The sequence below is a fragment of the Phascolarctos cinereus genome, unplaced genomic scaffold (genome assembly GCF_003287225.1).
Source record: "Phascolarctos cinereus isolate Bilbo 61053 unplaced genomic scaffold, phaCin_HiC Scaffold_3;HRSCAF=262, whole genome shotgun sequence".
Classification (NCBI taxonomy): domain Eukaryota; kingdom Metazoa; phylum Chordata; class Mammalia; order Diprotodontia; family Phascolarctidae; genus Phascolarctos; species Phascolarctos cinereus.
In genome coordinates, this window is record NW_027555736.1 from 69552668 (window position 1) to 69570744 (window position 18077).

General features: G+C 35.8%; 1 protein-coding gene across 1 annotated transcript in view; it reads left to right on the forward strand.

The window, feature by feature from the left end:
- WDFY4 (WDFY family member 4) overlaps positions 1–18077 on the forward strand; it is a 395486-nt gene that overhangs the window by 140176 nt on the left and 237233 nt on the right. Inside the window, 8 exon segments of the mRNA XM_078150902.1 lie at positions 1020–1210; positions 1974–2126; positions 4501–4574; positions 5755–5916; positions 8093–8184; positions 10569–10668; positions 16463–16668; positions 17854–18023. Coding sequence (XP_078007028.1) covers positions 1020–1210; positions 1974–2126; positions 4501–4574; positions 5755–5916; positions 8093–8184; positions 10569–10668; positions 16463–16668; positions 17854–18023 — 1148 coding nt within the window.

The following is an 18077-nucleotide window of genomic DNA, read 5'->3' on the forward strand; positions in this document are numbered from 1 at the left end:
TAGAACTATATTGAAATCCAAGCACTGAGGTACAGTTAAGTAGCTGTCTCACTAATCTTCAGTTCTTAACAATATTCATAAATCAAACTCTGGATCTCTCTGTAGGTCTAAATAGAAAACAACTTTTTCTTTCACTCTTACCACGAATCCCATTTACCCTTCCAATTTCCTTACCTCCTCTCCTTTTTTAAGTAAATATTTTATCGATGCTTTTTTAAAAAAATGGTGTCATTTCATGAGATGCTATGACAGAGTGGATAAAAAGCTAACATTGAAGCTAGGAAGATCCAGGTTCAAGTCTTGTCTTTGACCTATATTGGCTATATGATAATGGGCAAGTCACTTAACCCCGCATCATGCCAGAAAACTCTCCAAAGTTATAAGTTGCAAAGCAGGTGCCGATATGTCTTGGTAGAAGGAGTTTCTTCATCTGGTAGTTTCCTTTTGAATCCCTATCCCTTCATTTCTCAGTGACCTCAAGCTCCTATAGAACCCTCATTTGTAACGAAGAAATATAGTTAAGAAGCACAAAACAACACATTGGCCAGGGATGGCACTACATGCCGCATTTTGCACCTGCCAAGAAAGGGAAAAGCATCTCATTACCAATCCTCTGGTCAATCCATACTGCTGACCATATGCTCTCCATAGGTGTTCTGAAATGGATAGAAGTTTCAAAGAAACATTTGGGCTTGATTCAAGGAAAAACTTCCAAAACTTAGAGCAATCCCAAAGTGGATTGGATTGCCTTCAGAAATATTGGTCTTTCTTTACTGAAAGTTTACTGAAAGAGACTGAATGGCCTGAATTGTTGAGTATATTGTAGAGGGGAATCCTCCTTCACGTACAGGTTTGGCTAGATGGCTGCCAAAGTCCCTCCTAACTCTTGAGATTCTGTGAATACCATCTTTGCAAAAAAAAAAGTTTTTACAAGCTCCATTGGCTCATTTAGGTCACTAGATATTTTTTAATGGCACTGAAGTTGAAAGTGATTATCTGGGGCCTTGGGTTTTCCTTAGGTGTAAGAGTGTTCCACTCAAGCCCTGCTGCCAACAGTCTGAATTTCATTGGTGGACCTGCCATTCTCCTTGGAATGATTTCACTGGCTACAGATGACCACACCATGTATGCTGCCATTAAGGTCCTCCACTCTGTCCTGAGCAGCAGCTCCATGTGTGACAACCTCATGAAACAAATCCAAGGATACCAGGTAATAAAGCACCAAGATAGGGGATATGGGGAAGCCAAAGGGGATATGGTAATAAAGTGCCCTGTTGATGTATGAAAGAGAGGAGACTCATTATGGAGGTTCCTCAAGTCTGGCTTTCACATGGATGAAGGATGAATAAATGAATGAATAAAAATATTATGCAATTACTCTGTAGAAAGTACTGTATAAGTACTGAAGGTACAAATAGAAAAACAAGACATTCCCTGCCCTCAAGGAGCTCACATTCTAATAGGGGGAGGAAGCACATATAGAATGGCTCATCTGCAAGTTTGATGGACAGACCTTTTGTTTCTTAAAGTGAAACAACAAAGATGGGAATGTGTCTTCTGCAGTGTGTATTTTCTCTGGCAAAAGCACATCTCTTTTTGATGTGGAACCATTTCACTGTGTCAAAGTCTTTGAAAGAAGGAATAAAGCTTCTAAGCTATGGTAGCCTACATAACTTTTGGAGAAAAATGTGCTTACATCCAATTCAAAGTGTCTGTAGTAGAAGTTTCCCAAGGAAGTGCATAGTATACATTGGTATAACGAATGATGAACTGCTATTTCTATGCAGCAGCTGCCTTCCCCAGGTCATTTTACAGGTTTTGAGCAAAACATCCATGGAGCCAGTTCTATGCTGAATGGCCACAGAACATGTGTGTACAGAAAAGAAACAATGAGAAAAAATAAGGAAAAAATATATTTATTGATGAGTAAATTGGACCTTGTTGTATGGAGAGATCTTACTCTACTTTTTCAGATATTGACATTGCTCCTCAAGAAGAAGAGACAACTGTTGAACAACAGAATTTTCCAGCTGATTCTTTCTGTTGCTGGCACCATTGAGCTAGGCCTTGGATCCTCAGCTATCACAAATGTTGGCATATTCCAGCACGTTCTCTGCAATTTTGAGGTAAATCAGGGGAAAATATTTCCTATTGAAAATGTTGCTAAGGCAAAAAGAAATAATAAGAAGAGGACAGGAAGATGCTCAAGAAGGACAGTGTTGGTACAGTCATGTGAAATTGGATAAATACTTAGAAAATAAATAATGATATTTAATATATACTTAGGAAAAACATTTCAGACTCATGGTTTCATAGACAATACTGTTTTTCATGTCTATTGGTGACTGTTACATTTGTAATAAATAATGCAGCGTGTTCTAAAAGTCTTAGTAAAATTTTAAGCTTTAATAGGGTCAACAATGAGTGAGTGAAATTCTTTTCCTCATCCAGCGGTCCCCAACTACCCTCAGTTGGAAGACCCATGGTAGATGGATCTTGAAGACTTGTTAGTAGGATAATTTTGGGGAATTTACAATAATAAACATCACATGGATTTGCAGCATTAGCAACATATTCTTAACCCTTCCTCCTCCACTTTTTCTCCAATAATGAGGTAGGGTAATTTCACCACATTTAAATTCAGAGAAATGATTATACCACATCCATGACTGCTTTCTTTTCTTTTTTTTAATTTTGTTTCTTGTCACTCTGAGAATTTTTTTGACTCAATCAGTAAATGCTTATTAAGCACCTATTATGTTCCAAGAAATACGCTAAATGATGGGGTTACAAAAAAGGCAAAAGACAGTCCTTGCCCTTAAAGAGTTTATAATCTAATGGGGGAGATGATGTGTAAATAAATATATGGGAAGCAAGCTACATACAGGGTAAAGAGGAAATAAGTAATGGAGGAAAGGCACTAGAATTAAGAGGAGTTGGGAAAGATTTACAGCAAAAGTTGGGATTTTAGTTGAGACTTCAAGGAAGGAAGGGAGGTCAATAGCCAGTGGAGGAGGGAGAGTCTGACACCAGAATCCTCTAATACGGTAATGAATCTGTACAGTTTGCCAAGTTGAATAACCTTTATTTTGTCAGTGTTTTAGATATGAACATTGAAAAGATTGTTCTAAGAGGAACTTTGGGAGGTGACAGGGACAGGGAGAAGAAATGGGAGACGGAAGAGACTTAACACCGGGTTGTCTACTCTGTTGCATAAAGACCAATTATACTTTACTTTTTTGTGAACTGGACTAATCTATATGATACCCATAGTGGTACCCAAGTGATACTTCAAGGGTTTCGATGCATTTTATAGATCTGTTTGTTCTTCTAGCAGCTCTGTGGGGTGGGTTGATTTATGCTTGCCAAGATTTATGATTAACAATTTATAGATGGAAAAACTAACACAAAGAGGAGGAAGTTGTTAGTTCATAGGCACACGAGAGACAGTGATGAAGATGAGAGTAGGGCTAAAGGTCCTTGGACTTTCCATCTTGTATTTCACCTGTCAGCCCACTGTCCCTTTATTTTCTGGGTTACTTATCTGCTTAATTTACTTGATGCTTTAAACAGCTTCAACAAATTGTTAAATACAAAAGATTACTTTCAATACATGACTTTCTACTTTGACGTTTTATTGATACCTTTTGCGTTTATTCTACAATCATTTCCCCTTAATACCCCTCCACAAACAGAGATCCAAGAAACACAGCGACCACATCCAGCAATATTCTTCATCTATGATTCCTTCTCTTACATCCTCTCATCCCTCTCCTTTAAGAAAAGAAACATATTTTACCTTCAGTTCTCTTGAATCAAGAGGGATCATCACAGTCATCACGATGTTCCCTTTCAGTGTAGTTTTTATTTACATCATTGTGCATTTTGTTCTCCCCTGCTCCATATCAGTTCCCATACTGTAAAAAAAAAAAATTCTCATGTTTTTCTGAGTTTCTCATATCTGTCATTTTTTTTGGTCTTTTTTTTGGCTAGGTAATGGGGTTAAGTGATTTGCCCAGGGTCACAGAGCTAGTAAATGTTATGCGTTTGAGGCTGAATTTGAACTCAGGTCCTCCTGACTCCAGAGCCAGTGCTCCAACCACTGTGTCACCTAGCTGTCCCTATATTTGTCATTTTTATGGTGCTATAATATTCCATCACATTCCTGTCTTGCACTTTGTTTAGCCGTTCCCGAATTGCTGGATGCCTATTTTGTTTCTAATTCTTTGTAAGTAAGAAAAAAAAGAAGGTGTTGCTATGAATATTTGTATAAATGTGGGGACATTGCTTTTTGACTATGGTTTTCTTAGGTTATAAGCCCAGTAATAAGATCACTCAGTCCAAGAGCATGAACAGCTTAGTGCATTAATTGTAATTTCTCTATTGTGGTCAGTGGAATTCTGAGGAGCTTTGTAGGTTTCCCCTACCCACTCCATTGTTCATATCAAAATATGTTTTGATGTACCATTATATTTCAATCTGTATTTTTCTGTCTTTCAGCTCTGGATGAACACATCAGAAAATCTAGACATTGCCCTCTTTTCTCATCTCATAGAAATCTTTCAATCCCCAAGGTAGGATATCCAATGACAACTTCTGCCTTCCTACAACTTCAACTTTGGTCACCAATTTGGATAAGAGTTATTAGGAGGAAATAAGTCTTTCCCAGGGAAATCCAGAATGTCAGCATCCCCATTGTGTTTAGTGACCAAAGAGAAATTTACTAACCCTATTGTGCAACTCTGACTTTAGTCCTATTGGCTGACTCTAACAGGCTGTGGAGGCAGCTTATATGTAGAACCAGTTATGTTGTAGGATGCCAGCCAGCTCCTTATACACAACTGACCTTTAACCCCTTTTGCTTCTGTTGCTCATTCCCTTTTAACTGACTTGCAAGGACTCATCCTGATCAGAAAAAAAAAAAAACAGGAATATTCAGTGACATGGAGTGACATTTTCAAGACCTAATGCTGGATCCTGTGAATTTATTACTTATTTTTATTTTTGATTTTACAATTAAAAATCACACACACAAAGTTGGGAATTTTCTATCTCTGTTGTTTCTCAACTCTGTTGGCCATTGTGAATAATGCAAATTTGAATGAAGGGAGAAAAAAGAAGAGTGAGTCTAGTCACTGATTTTTATTTCTATCTTCTTTTTAAAAAATGTAATTTGTAGGCAAAGTTGTTTTCTCAGGATGAGAACATTTTATGGGAAACTGAATTTATGAATACCCTGAAAAAAAGGATGTGAATATTAGAATTATTTTTAAATTTTGACTTTAAGATAATATGAACTTATTCACTTTGTGGTTTCAAAAGGATGAGCAAGGCATACACTCAGACAAATTTACTGAAGAATGCCGGCAGTTTCTAGGCTATTGGCAAAGTGGTGTTAGAGATCACGTACATGTCTAATGCCTTTGTTCTGAGCTTTATGTGATCTACCTTTGTTTCCACCGATGCACAGATTTAAAAGTCAATAATTAGGGCTTTTGTTTGAACTCTCTAAAACGTGGCAGTTTCCGGGGGTGGAAAGGAAGAAGTAGAGGAGTGTCCCAGTGCAGACTTTGGTTTTTGATAACAGACACATATTCAATGAATGTCTGACATTGTTTTGAGAGGTTGCCAAGAAATCATCAGGAGTCAAAGGTCCATGGAACAAGCAGAGTCTGCAAACCTTTTTAGCAGAAATGCAGCAAATTTGGCTCTTTCCAGTAAATGCTTTTACTGTCTCTTTGCCTTTCTCACCAGGGAAGGGGCTCGGAATGCTGAAATTGCTCACAGATTACAACTGATACCTAGGCTGGTCTTCCTCTTTAATGACCCCATTCTCAGTCCCACCAAGATCTCCACCATCACTTCTATTCTGGGTCATTTGCTGAAGAGACATTTCAATGCCCAGGATGTCATTAGGTAATAATAGTAAAAATAATAACAATAACAATAGAAACATTTATCAATAATAACTAAATAGAACTTTACTCTTGGGTACATACATATATATGGTCTCATTTTAACCTCACAACAACCATGTATATTAGCTACTATAGGTGTTTTTTTAATGTGTTAACAGTTTATCATTTTAATAGCTTAACAATATAAATTAAACCAGCTTGCCCTTTGTTTGATGGTAAGATTTCATTTTTGAGGAACTTAAATGGACAGAAACTTTCTAGTTATTTAAATTATCAATTAATTGGTTCAAAACCATGATTGGACGAGTTAAAATTTTTAACTGGCATTGTGAACATTATTCATGTTTTGTTTTGGTTATCTGGTTTTGGAATTTCCAGGGTTTCCCGAGTCCTATATGATCTCTGTTCCTGTACACATTTCCATGGCCACCATTTTCAGCATGAGCATCAGTCTTTTTTGCAGAATCATTTTCCCTCAAACGTTCTGCTTTAGATAGTGGCAAACTTTGCATTGTGCCATGGATACTTTCTAGTTTTACTTGAAATATTAAAAGCACAAGTGAGAGAAAGGGTGAGAAAACCACTAGCTACTGGAAAGACAAAAAACAGTTCTTGTTTTTGAGGAGTTCACAGTCTAATGGAGGAAAGCAAGTCAATGCCCACGGTGAACAGTTAGCCACAGACCTCTACCAGCAGAGTGGCCATTCTTCAGCTTGGCCAGCAACAAAACTGCCATTCCTGATTGGTTCGCTGTTGCATCCTCCTTCCTACCTTCTAGTGCAAACTGGTCAACTTTACTGTGCTTCGTTTTCCACTTATAATAGCAACCATGTTGGTATTGACTCAGTAGATTCATTTAGCTATATGAAGCAGTGTTTATAAGGTTTCAGCCTTAATGGGTTAATAATATAAGTATTATCAATAGGCATGTCCTTTGGATTTCCCATTTTACCAATGGGAAAATTATATTAATTAACTTCCATTACTTATATATCCAATCGGTCTCAGGAGCAGGATTTGAATTCAAGCCTTCTTGACTCCAGATTCAGCTCTCTGTTCTCTGGTTCTGAGGGAGCATTTGGGAATTAGAAACATCTTTAACACTCATGCACACACACACACACACACACACACAAGATAGATATACTATAGTTCTTTCCTTATGTAAGATAATATCACCTTTCCTTCAAATCATAAAGAATTAAATTTGACTCATACCCATTTATGAGTTCTTCAGAGATGGGGGAAAATGCCACTGGATCTTAAACATGACCATGAGTTCAGCCCCAACAAAAGGGTTGATGATGGAATTATAGATTAATAACTAGAAGCATTCATTCATTCATTCATTCATTCATCCTGGTACAACTCCTCCATTTTAAACATAAGGAAACTGAGACCAGGAGATTGAGTGAGTTGGCCAAGGTCATACAACTAGTAAGTTGAAAAGGCCTTGAACTCGGGCCACTCTGATGATAAATCTAATGGTTTACACTGTGCTGACTCTAATAATTCTGTATGATTATGATAGCAATGATAAGAGTAGCTAGCATTTACATAGTGATTTAAGGTTTGCAAACGATGTCTGTTACTTCATTTGATCCTCAAAACAACCCTGTGAGGTAAGCACTGTTATTAAATGCATTGTACAGTTGCAGAAACTGAGACGAAGAGAGGTTAAAGCCCAGATCATTCAGCTAATCATTGTTTAAGGTAGTATTTGAATTCAGGTCTCCTCGACTTCAAATCATCATGCTGTCTACTAAGCTCTCTAGTAGACAGATAACTATTACATCCTTACTTTACTCTTGAAACAAAGAAATGATTATTTTACCATTGTGTATGACAGAGCAATGCTGATTTTTCAATAAATCCTTGATATGGTTCACAATGTAAATTACTAACTGTCCCCTATCCCCACCAAGGTGGGCAAATTCATGATCGTTTTCTGCTCTTCTTAGCTTTGTTCCCTTTTTACCCCAGATAAACAACAGTTGGCTAAATTTCTGTAAAATCGCTGTCTGATTTTCACATTCTAGTTATATAAGGGAGATGCCAAGTCACACATGAATTGAACCTGGGCAGAAAATACTGATGATATGCCCAGAAAAGATACATTTCAATGACATTTCTTATTTCCTTCTTCTCCTACCCCTCCTTTTCTTTCCTTAAAGGATTGGATTATTTATTGTCTATACTCTAAAACCTTCTTCAGTAAATGAAAAACAGATTAGCATGGACAAGAGTCTGGACTCCTCTGTGGAAGGTAAGAAGACTTTCTTCAGTGCTCGTTTACGGTGCTATCAAAGTCTCAATGAAAGGATATGCAATATTCTCACAATTTCTCTGAAATACTTACCTTCAGAGGGAGGACCAGCATGATACAATTATAAGAGCACTTGGGTTTAAATCTTGCTTCTGGTACTTACTGCGTGTGTGAGCTTGAACAAGTCATTGAAGTACTCTGGGTATCAATTTCCTCTTCTGTAAAATAATGAAACTGGACTGGATGACCATGAACAATCATTTATTAAGTGATTTCTATGGACCAGGCACAGTGCCAAGTGCTCCCTTCTAGCTCTGAATCTATGATTCTATAATCTGGGTTTAAATCCCAGATCTGATACTTCCTACTTTTGTGTTCTTAAATGAGTTACCTAAATTGGTCTCAGTTTCTTCACTTGTAAAATGAGGGGCTTAGACTAGATGACCTCTATCTGAGATCCATAGGCAAAGATATCCATAAGCAAAGAAACACGAGCTGTGGGAGGTTAATATTTTTATAAATGAAAGATAATAATGACTTAAATTTGTATGACATTCTAACTTTAATATACATCTATATAATCTATATATTATATACATTATGTGCAAACATGTGTAATATATTTTATTGCTCTGTGATATCATTTTTGAGTAAAATACTTATAATCTTTAATAATCTCTCATATGTACATATGCACACATATACACATAATATATATTATGTAACATATGGATTATATATAGCACACACATATGTGTGTATATGTGTATATATATGTGTGTGTGTGTGTGTGTGTGTGTATATATATATATATATACGTATATATATATACATATATATATATATATATACACATACAAAAACTTTCTCTACTGTATATGAAGAAATAAAAACTGAGCTGTTAAGTGATTTGCCCTTGATCACTCGGCCAATGATTTGTCTATGATCACATGGCTAAGAAAAATGTTTGAAACAATAATCCAACCCAGATTTTCTGACTATAAGACCAGCCCTCTATTCGTACCTCAGACTGCCTTTCTGAATATCATTTTATTAGCTATAATTTGCAGTTTCATGGTTTAAAGAAATTTGTTCTTGAAACAGGGACATACAGCAAGTTCATCTAGTCTGCCATTTTCACCCACTAAGTTAAATATTAATTATTAAATAAAATGAAGACCTGAAAAATGAAATGAATTGCCCAAGATCTCTCTCTTTATTCCTTCCTTCTTTCCTCTCTTTCTTTCTTTTCCTTCCTTCCTTCCTTCCTTCCTTCCTTCCTTCCTTCTTCCTTCCTTCCTTCCTTCCTTCCTTCCTTCCTTCCTTCCTTCCTTCTTTCTTTCTTTCTCTTCTCTCTCTCTCTCTCTCTCTCTCTCTCTCTCTCTCTCTCACACACACACACACACACACACACACATACACACACACACACAAACATACACACATGGCACACACAAATACACATACCACTCCATATGGCAGAGCTGAGATTTGAACTTGGATTGGTCCTCTATTTCCACTTGCAAGAATCAAATGAGTGTTTTTCCACAAGACAAATATTTAACATCTCTTAAATGCTTTTTTTGTCAGAAAGTTCATCCTAATATCTAACTTATTTTACTTCTGTTATAGTTTAACTAGTTTAACTATCCTGAATACATAGTTAAGCTGGTTGCTAACTTAATAACAAAATATTTTTTCTCATATTGTGTTTAAAGATTCAATTTAATTCCACAAATATTTTATTAAGTACCTATTATGTGCCAGGCATTGTAGATGGGGAAATAAAAACAAAAATAAAGCAATGCTTGCCCTCAGGGAGCTTACGTTCTACTGGAAGGGGGGAGTACAATATGTACATGCATAATTAAAGGTAAATTATATGAAAAGTATTTTCAAAAGTGTCAGAGTACTAAGAATTGGAAGGAATCAGGAAAGGCTACCAGTAGGAGGTGCCACCTAAGGTGGGCTTTGAATGAAACCATGGATTTTTTGAAGGAGAGAGGAGGAAAGAATGCATTCCAGACCAGAGATACCACCCCTGTATGGGAAGGATTGATGGGGAGAGATGGAAAGAAAATATTCAGGCAACAGCCAAATGGTCAGTTTGATGGGAATGAAGAGGGCATGAAGGTAATAGGAAATAAGATTGGAAAAGTAGGTGGGAGCTAGATTGTGGAAGACTTTAAATACTCCTCTCCAAATTAGTTTACCATAACAGTTTTCTTTCTGACAACTTCAGATATATGTCCTGAAAGAGAATGCAGGAGTACCTTCCGAAATTCACAGATAAGACCCTCCTATCTCCACCTGTCTCTCTTTCTGAGTTGTTTATTGAAGCCTGCATTCTGATATTTGGCTTCTTCTCTTTTCCATATTTGTAGCCGGAAGCCAAACATCTGGCAGGATGATCTGGCTCAGAAACCAGTTACTTGAGATGCTGCTGGATGTAATCTGTTCCAACAAATTTCATCTGTCCTCAGAGTAAGTAACAGTGAGCACGGTGATCCAGCATGTGGCTAATTTCATACATAGAGCAGTAAAAAGACGTTTTCCTTAATGAAAAGATTGGCATTTCTGCTACATATTTCTAACACTGTCAGCAGGAAAATTACAGTTTCCCAATGGACTAGTCCAGACTTTGCCCTAAGATATTCTGAAAATTGAGGAGGAAGAAAATTTGGTATAATTGTAATAAACTCTTTTGTCTCCTTTTTTTCCTTTAGATCCTACTTAATTGTTTTTATTTCTTTTTGTTTTATCTGTGATTTCAGCTATGTAGGGGAGCATCTGCTGTAAAATTACTTTTACCTGTCTAGATTGCTTCCTGATCAGCAACATAGAGTTTTTGAAAGTTGCCTGGGACACCAAGAGATTATATGACTTGGCCAGGGTGATATAGACAGGATGTGTCAGAGAGGAGAAGCCCCAGGCTTCCTTACCTCTGAAGCCAGTTCCCTATCCACTACACTACATGACCTCATAGTTGTTGAGCACTTTGACACTCTTGTTTGTTGGTTTCTTTGTGTAACCAGTACTTAACACAGTGGCTGGCATACAGCAGGCACTCAAGAATGCTTGTTGATATGTCCAAAGGGCTATAAAAATGTGCATACCCTTTGACCCAGCAATAGCACTTCTAGGGTTGTATCCCAAAGAGATCATACAAATGGGAAAAGGACCCACATGCATAAAAATATTTATAGCAGCTCTTTTTGTGGTGTCTGAAGCCGGATTTGAGCTGAGGTCTTCCTGACTCCAGGGCTGATATTCTATCCATTGTGCCCCCTAGCTGCCCCCTCTTGCAAGGAGATGTTTAATCGGTCGATGCATAGGTGTTTTAATTCATGAAGTTTTCCTCGGTTCCACTTTCATCACTCCTGTCTTTGTAACCAGAGCCTACAACTTTGTATGCCTTTCTCTTCTCTGGAATCAGTGACTCCATTATTCTAGTGAACTAAATTCCTTGCTTTTCTTCATACGAGGTTTGTGTACTCTCTTACTTCTGTGATTATGATATAGGTCAGTAGTTCTCCAAACGTGGTCCAGGGATGCCTGGGGCTCCCTAAGAGTCTTTCAGAGGCTCTATGAGGTCAAAATGATCTGCATAATGATACTAAGATATTTTAATTTTTAGTATGATAAAATATCAATAGAACTAATCCACATAAACAAAAGCTATTGGAGAAAGGCAGTTCTCAATAATTTTGAGAGTGTAAATGGATCTTGAGACCAAAAAGTTGGAGAACTTAAGGAAGGAAGAGGTGCAGGACTTACAGTCAAAGCGCAGTGGGTTCAAATTATGAGCTGCTACTGAGAATCATAGAATTCAGAGATGGAAAAGACCTTATACATCATTTAGTTCAACTTCATGATTTTGTAGATGAGGAAACTGAGGCATGGAGAGGTCGTGATTCTTTCCATATATTACATAGGCAGTAGTAGCTAAAGTGGCACTTGAAACCACCTTTACTGCATCTGTCTCATTGCCTAAAGGAAGAGCTTGTTGCCAGACACTCTACTGCATTTTCTCAGGTATGTTATATAAATCCTTTAAGCCTGAATTTCCTCATTTGTAAGGTGAGAACAACTGACGGCTTTGCACAGCCATAAGCTTTGCAAAGTACTTAATGTGCATAATATACTTACTCACTAAATGCACTAGGATGTAAGTGTGATGGGTATTTTTAAAATTTTATTTCATTTATTAATTTATTTATTTTTAGGCAATTGGGATTAAGTGACTTCCCCAGGGTCACATAGCTAGTAAGGGGTGTTTTTAAAAATAAACCTTAATTTAATGGTACTGTTCAATACATACTTTATTATTTAAAACTGCTCTTAAACCTTTTTTATTATTTATTTATTTATTTTTAACATTCACTTTTTAAAATTTTGAGTTCTGTATTCTCTCCCTTCCACTTCTCCCCTATCCATTGTGAAGACAAGAAATATAATATCAATTATACATGTGAAATCATGCAAAATTAGCCATGTTGCAAAAAATACAAATAAGAAAAAATTTTAAAAAAAGTTTTGATTCAATCTACATTCAGATTTAATTTCTTCTTTCTGTGGAAGTAGATAACGTTTTTCATTGTAAGTCCTTCAGAATTGACTTGAATCATTGAATTACTCAAAATAGCTAAGTCATTCACAGTTAATCATCCTTACAATATTTGCTCTCACTGTGTACAAAGTTCTCCTGGTTCTGCTCAACATTGTGTAAGTTTATATATCTTCCCATGTTTTCCCACAAACATCCTACTCATCATTTCTTATAGCACAATAGTATTTCATCATAATCATATATCATAACTTGTTCAACCATTACCCAATTGAGGGAATACCCTCAATGTCTAATTCTTTGCCACCAAGAAAAGATCCTTTATAACTATTTTGGTACTTTTTCTTTCTTCTCTTTTGGATACAAAACTAGTAGTGCTATTATTAGGTCAAAGGGTATACGCAGTTTTATTGCCCTTTTGGTCATGGAAAAATGTACCTGTCAGATCTATGAATAAGGGATGAATTTATGACCAAATAAAACATAGAGATCATGGGAAGTAAAATGGATACTTTTGATTACTTGAAAATAAAAAGCTTTTGCACAAATAAAACTAATGCAGCCAAAATTAGAAGGAAACAGGCAATTAGTGGGGGGATTAGCAACAAGTTTCTCATTCTTTTTAATTTCATGTAATCAAAATTATCCATTTTGCATTTCATAATGTTGTCTATCTCTTCTTTGGCCATAAATTCTTCCCTTATCCATAGATCTGAAAGGTAAATTTTTGTATGCTTCCCTAATTTGCTTATGATATCACCTTTCATGTTCAGATTCTATTGCATTTTAACCTTACCATGGTGTGAGATGTTGGTCTACACCTAGTTTCTGCCAAACTGCTTTCTAGTTTTCCCAGCAATTTTTGTCAAATGTTGAGTTCTTAATTCAATAGCTTAGATCTTTGGGTTTATCAAACACTAGATTACTATTGTCATTTACTACTGTGTATTGTATACATAATCTATTCCACTAATCTACCACTCTTTTTCTTATCCAGTACCAGGTTGTTTTGATGATTACTACTTTCTAATATAGTGTGAGATCTGATACTGCTACACCATCTTTCTTCACATTTTTTCATTGATTCCCTTGATATATTTGGCTTTCTGCTCTCTCAGATGAATTTTGTTATTCTTCTTTTTCAAGTTCCATAAAATATTTTGGTAGGTTAATTGGCATAGCACTGAATAAATAAATTAATTGAGGTAGAATAGTTATTTTTATTTTATTGACTTGGCCTATTTATCAGCAATTATCATTTCCACAATTGTTGAGGGCTGGGACTGTGCTTTGCCTTTTTTTAGTATTCCTTGCATTGGCAAATACCTGGCACATAGCAGACACGATATATTTTTTTTAATTATCACCATTTCATAGAGATGTTTAGCCAGTGGAAAGCAATTACCACAGTCCAGAGACTGATTCTGGCACTGTACACTTGATGTTGTTGCCAAGTTGAGAGCTGGTAGACAAAAGCAACACCAATTTAGGTTCCAAGTGCATTTGCAAAAAATATTATGGAAGGGGATGATAGAAGGCTGCATGCATGACTGCCTCATAAACAGGGGAAAAGCAATGGAGGGGGAAATGAGTATGTGGAAATCTTGGTGTGAGTCACAACTAAACCAGGTCACTCAGAGACCCTTTATAGATGAAAATAGGAGGCCAAAAATTAGATGAGAAATGAGACAGATTTGCCAGCATTTCTTTAGCAATCTATTCTCATAATGGATAATAGTGGAACCATCATGTTTTGACTCTAATATCTCGACACCTGAAATGGTATGAGGAAGTGCAAATAGCACTCAAGAAAATTAAGCTAGGAAGAATAATGAAGCTTGGCTGAATACAAAGAGAGAACATTTTGGCTTGGAGGCAAAACATAGGTATTCAGAGATTTATTATTAAAATTTCTCAATTGGGATGAATCTAAAAAATAGAAAAGATCACAGTATCATTACCAAATAAGATAACCCAGAAAACAAAGATAATTGCCATAATATACCCATAATTTCTTATCTCTATACCATCTTTACACAAATTATGTATGTATATATTAAGAATATCCCTGGTGAAATTATGAAAAGGGAAGGTAAAGACAAATTCTCTGCAAAAGGCCACATTTTTATGGTCATATTATTTAATGACAAGTGTGGGATATAAGATCCTGCTGTTTATTATTTATTTTTTTAAATGACAGTGTACAGTAAAATCTCCATTAAGGAATTTCTTATACCTGTGCTAAAATAATACAAAGTTCACAGTGCTAACCATATTCAAAGATTCTCTGATGATAAATAAAAGAGAGGTAGTGCAGTTTTGTCATATTCTGATTATGTTATATTGAAGGTCCCTAATGCCACTGTTTTATATGTTTATTATTGTATTATGAAAAACTTTGGTCTTATGAACTTATATGTCAAATTTATTGGTGTATCCACTGAAACTAAAATGTTCATTACATATTGTTCTGACTACCATTATATAACCTTATTTGTTTCTTTTTATATTTTTTGCCTTCAATACAACTTAATCTAATATTACAACTGCCACTTCCGCTTTTTAGCAAATTGTTGTTGCATGATGTTCTTTACAGCAAATTCTTAATTTATTTGTAATATAAGGTTAAATATCTATGTCCCTTGGATGACTTAAAACCTATTCCTTGGACTGATCCCACCCATAAAGCCAAAACAGAGAGCTGAGGAGGTTAAGGAGGCACAAAGACAGGGAATGTGAAATATCTTTTGGTCTCATGACTTAAGTGTCTCATGGTGAAAGGTATAGGAGGGATGAAGGGAGCAAGGTGGCTAGCCAAACAGAGAATTTCCCTTTGTGTCTTGCCTTCTCTTATCTCTATCCTCCCTTCATAAGTAATGAGCTATGGCCAGGGGGTTTCTGCCAGCAACAAAAATTAATGATTTTGTTACTTGTTTGATTTAAATACTATTTAAACATAAATATGGACATATTTAATTATTTTCACTTTTGTTAATTATGGTATGCAATTTAAACTATAATTCATTTCTATTATGCTTCCAACCCTTTTGTTAACAATAGGTAGCAATAGGCTTCAAGTCTGATATTCCTTTTAAGGACTTAACTATCAGTTTAACTGGAATTCTTTTCCTACTACTTCGGGAACTTTTTATTCTTCTTTTTTTAAAATGATTTTTTGAGATCTAAGCTTTTAAAATATTTTTTCTCCAAGCAAAATGTTGGAAGGATTCATAATCTTAGAATTTTGTCCTATGATCTTAAGTCTGATATAAACTGATGGCTTTTTTTGTCCATTTTTGAGAGAGTAAATAATTCCAATACTAAATAGCAAGTTTTTGACAGATCCAAATACAGGAATCTAGATTCCAGATTTATACAAACAATTTTGTACACTGTGTTTAGATTAAAACAATTAAGATGATATATATGAAATAGGGACTAGACCTTTGATTTTATCAAATTAGGAAACTTCTAGATGAACAAATCCCCTTAATTAGTATAGGTCAACATCTTCTCTATAACATCCTTTTAGACAGGTTTGCCTAGAGTGCTGAGAGGTTAATTGACTTGCCCAAGGTCACACAGCTAGTAGATCTCAAAAGTGAGACTGGAACCCAAGTTTTCCCAGTCTTGAAGCCAGCTTTCCAACCTGCATACTATGAGAAATACATACAAAAATAATCATTTTTGCATAAATGCATCTTTCTGCAGGTCACAGGAAGAAATGTTTCTGAACCTGGGACCTGACTGGTTTCTGTTATTCGTCCAAGATCATCTACACCCAAGTACAGTGGTGTTAGGAATTAAACTGCTATTGCACTTTTTATGTAACCCAACTCTAAGGGCCAGATTTAAAGATGGATTGTCAGGGGGATCCTGGGTGGAAAACAGCATTTCAGGAGTGGATATTTTGATGGGTAAGTCTGGAACAAAGGATTTTAAAGATATCTATATTATATATGTACATATGTGTACATATATATATATATGTATGTGTACATATATATACATATATGTATATGTGTGTGTGTGTGTGTGTATATATATATATATATATATATATATATATATATATATATATATATATATATGTATAGAATTTTAATGTTTAAGAAGCAGCTTGTAGTACTGTGTTGGGTTTGGGATCAGAAAAATCCGAGTTCAATCTTACCCCTAACACTTGATAGATATATGACTATATGACCATGGGCAAGTTACTGAACTTAGTAACTCAAGTTACTCAGCCTCAGTTTCTTCATCTGTAAAATGAGGACAAGCATAACTGTAGCACCTAATTTGGTCATTGTAAAGCTTTAAATAAAATAATGTATGTAAAGTGTTTTGTAAATCTTAATTTGTTGCTGTTTAGTCATTTTCAGTCATGTCTGACTCTTTATGACCCTATTTGGGGTTTTATTGTCAAAGGGACTGGAGTAGGTTGCCATTTCCTTCTCCAGCTCATTTTACAGATGAGGAAACTGAGACAAACAGAATTAAGTGACTTGCCCAGGGTTACCCAGCTAGTGAGTGTCTGAGGCCATATTTGAACTCCAGAAGATGAGTTTTCCTGACTCCGGGCCTGACACTTTATCCATTGTACCATCTAGCTACCCAAATCTTAAAGTGTTATATAAATTTTAGCTGTTATTAGCACATTTTCTTTCTTGCATATCCTATTGATTTCAACCATCCTCTTCGAAAAGTCTCTGTGTTAACTTACACATAGCAGACAATGAGTGACTTTCAACTTCTACGCGCTGTGAGGATGATTGCTCCTTGATGGCAGAAGCTATTTTGTCTTTGTCTTTGTCTCTCCAGCATCTAGCCCAGTGCCTGACACATGGTAGGTACCTAATAAATATTGATTTGAAGTGAATGGGATCATGTAACGTTTGTAAATGCATCATCACCATCATCACTTATTGAAGAAGCATAAGGTTCCTGACTATATAATCCTTTTTTTCTCTTGTATTATTAGGCACATGACTGGTGGAACAAATATTTTTGAGACAAACATATTATTGACAATAGTTGTGATTGCACTAATTGATTTTGGTCAAAAAACATTTTCATCACATATTTTTTTCTCTCTTGACGTTTAGATAATTTAAAAAATCATTCTCCAGTGCATGATTATGGTTCCTGCCTGATCTCTGGTTTTCAAATATTACCTACATTTCTTAGCCACCATATTCACATTCCCGAAGTCTACCTCCTTGTATCTAGCTTCTTCCTTCAGACTCCACTGAGTGAAGTTACTGTAGAGTCCAAGGTGAGTCCCTTGAAATGCTTCCAGTGGTAGGGAGGTACAGTTTATTTTTACTTT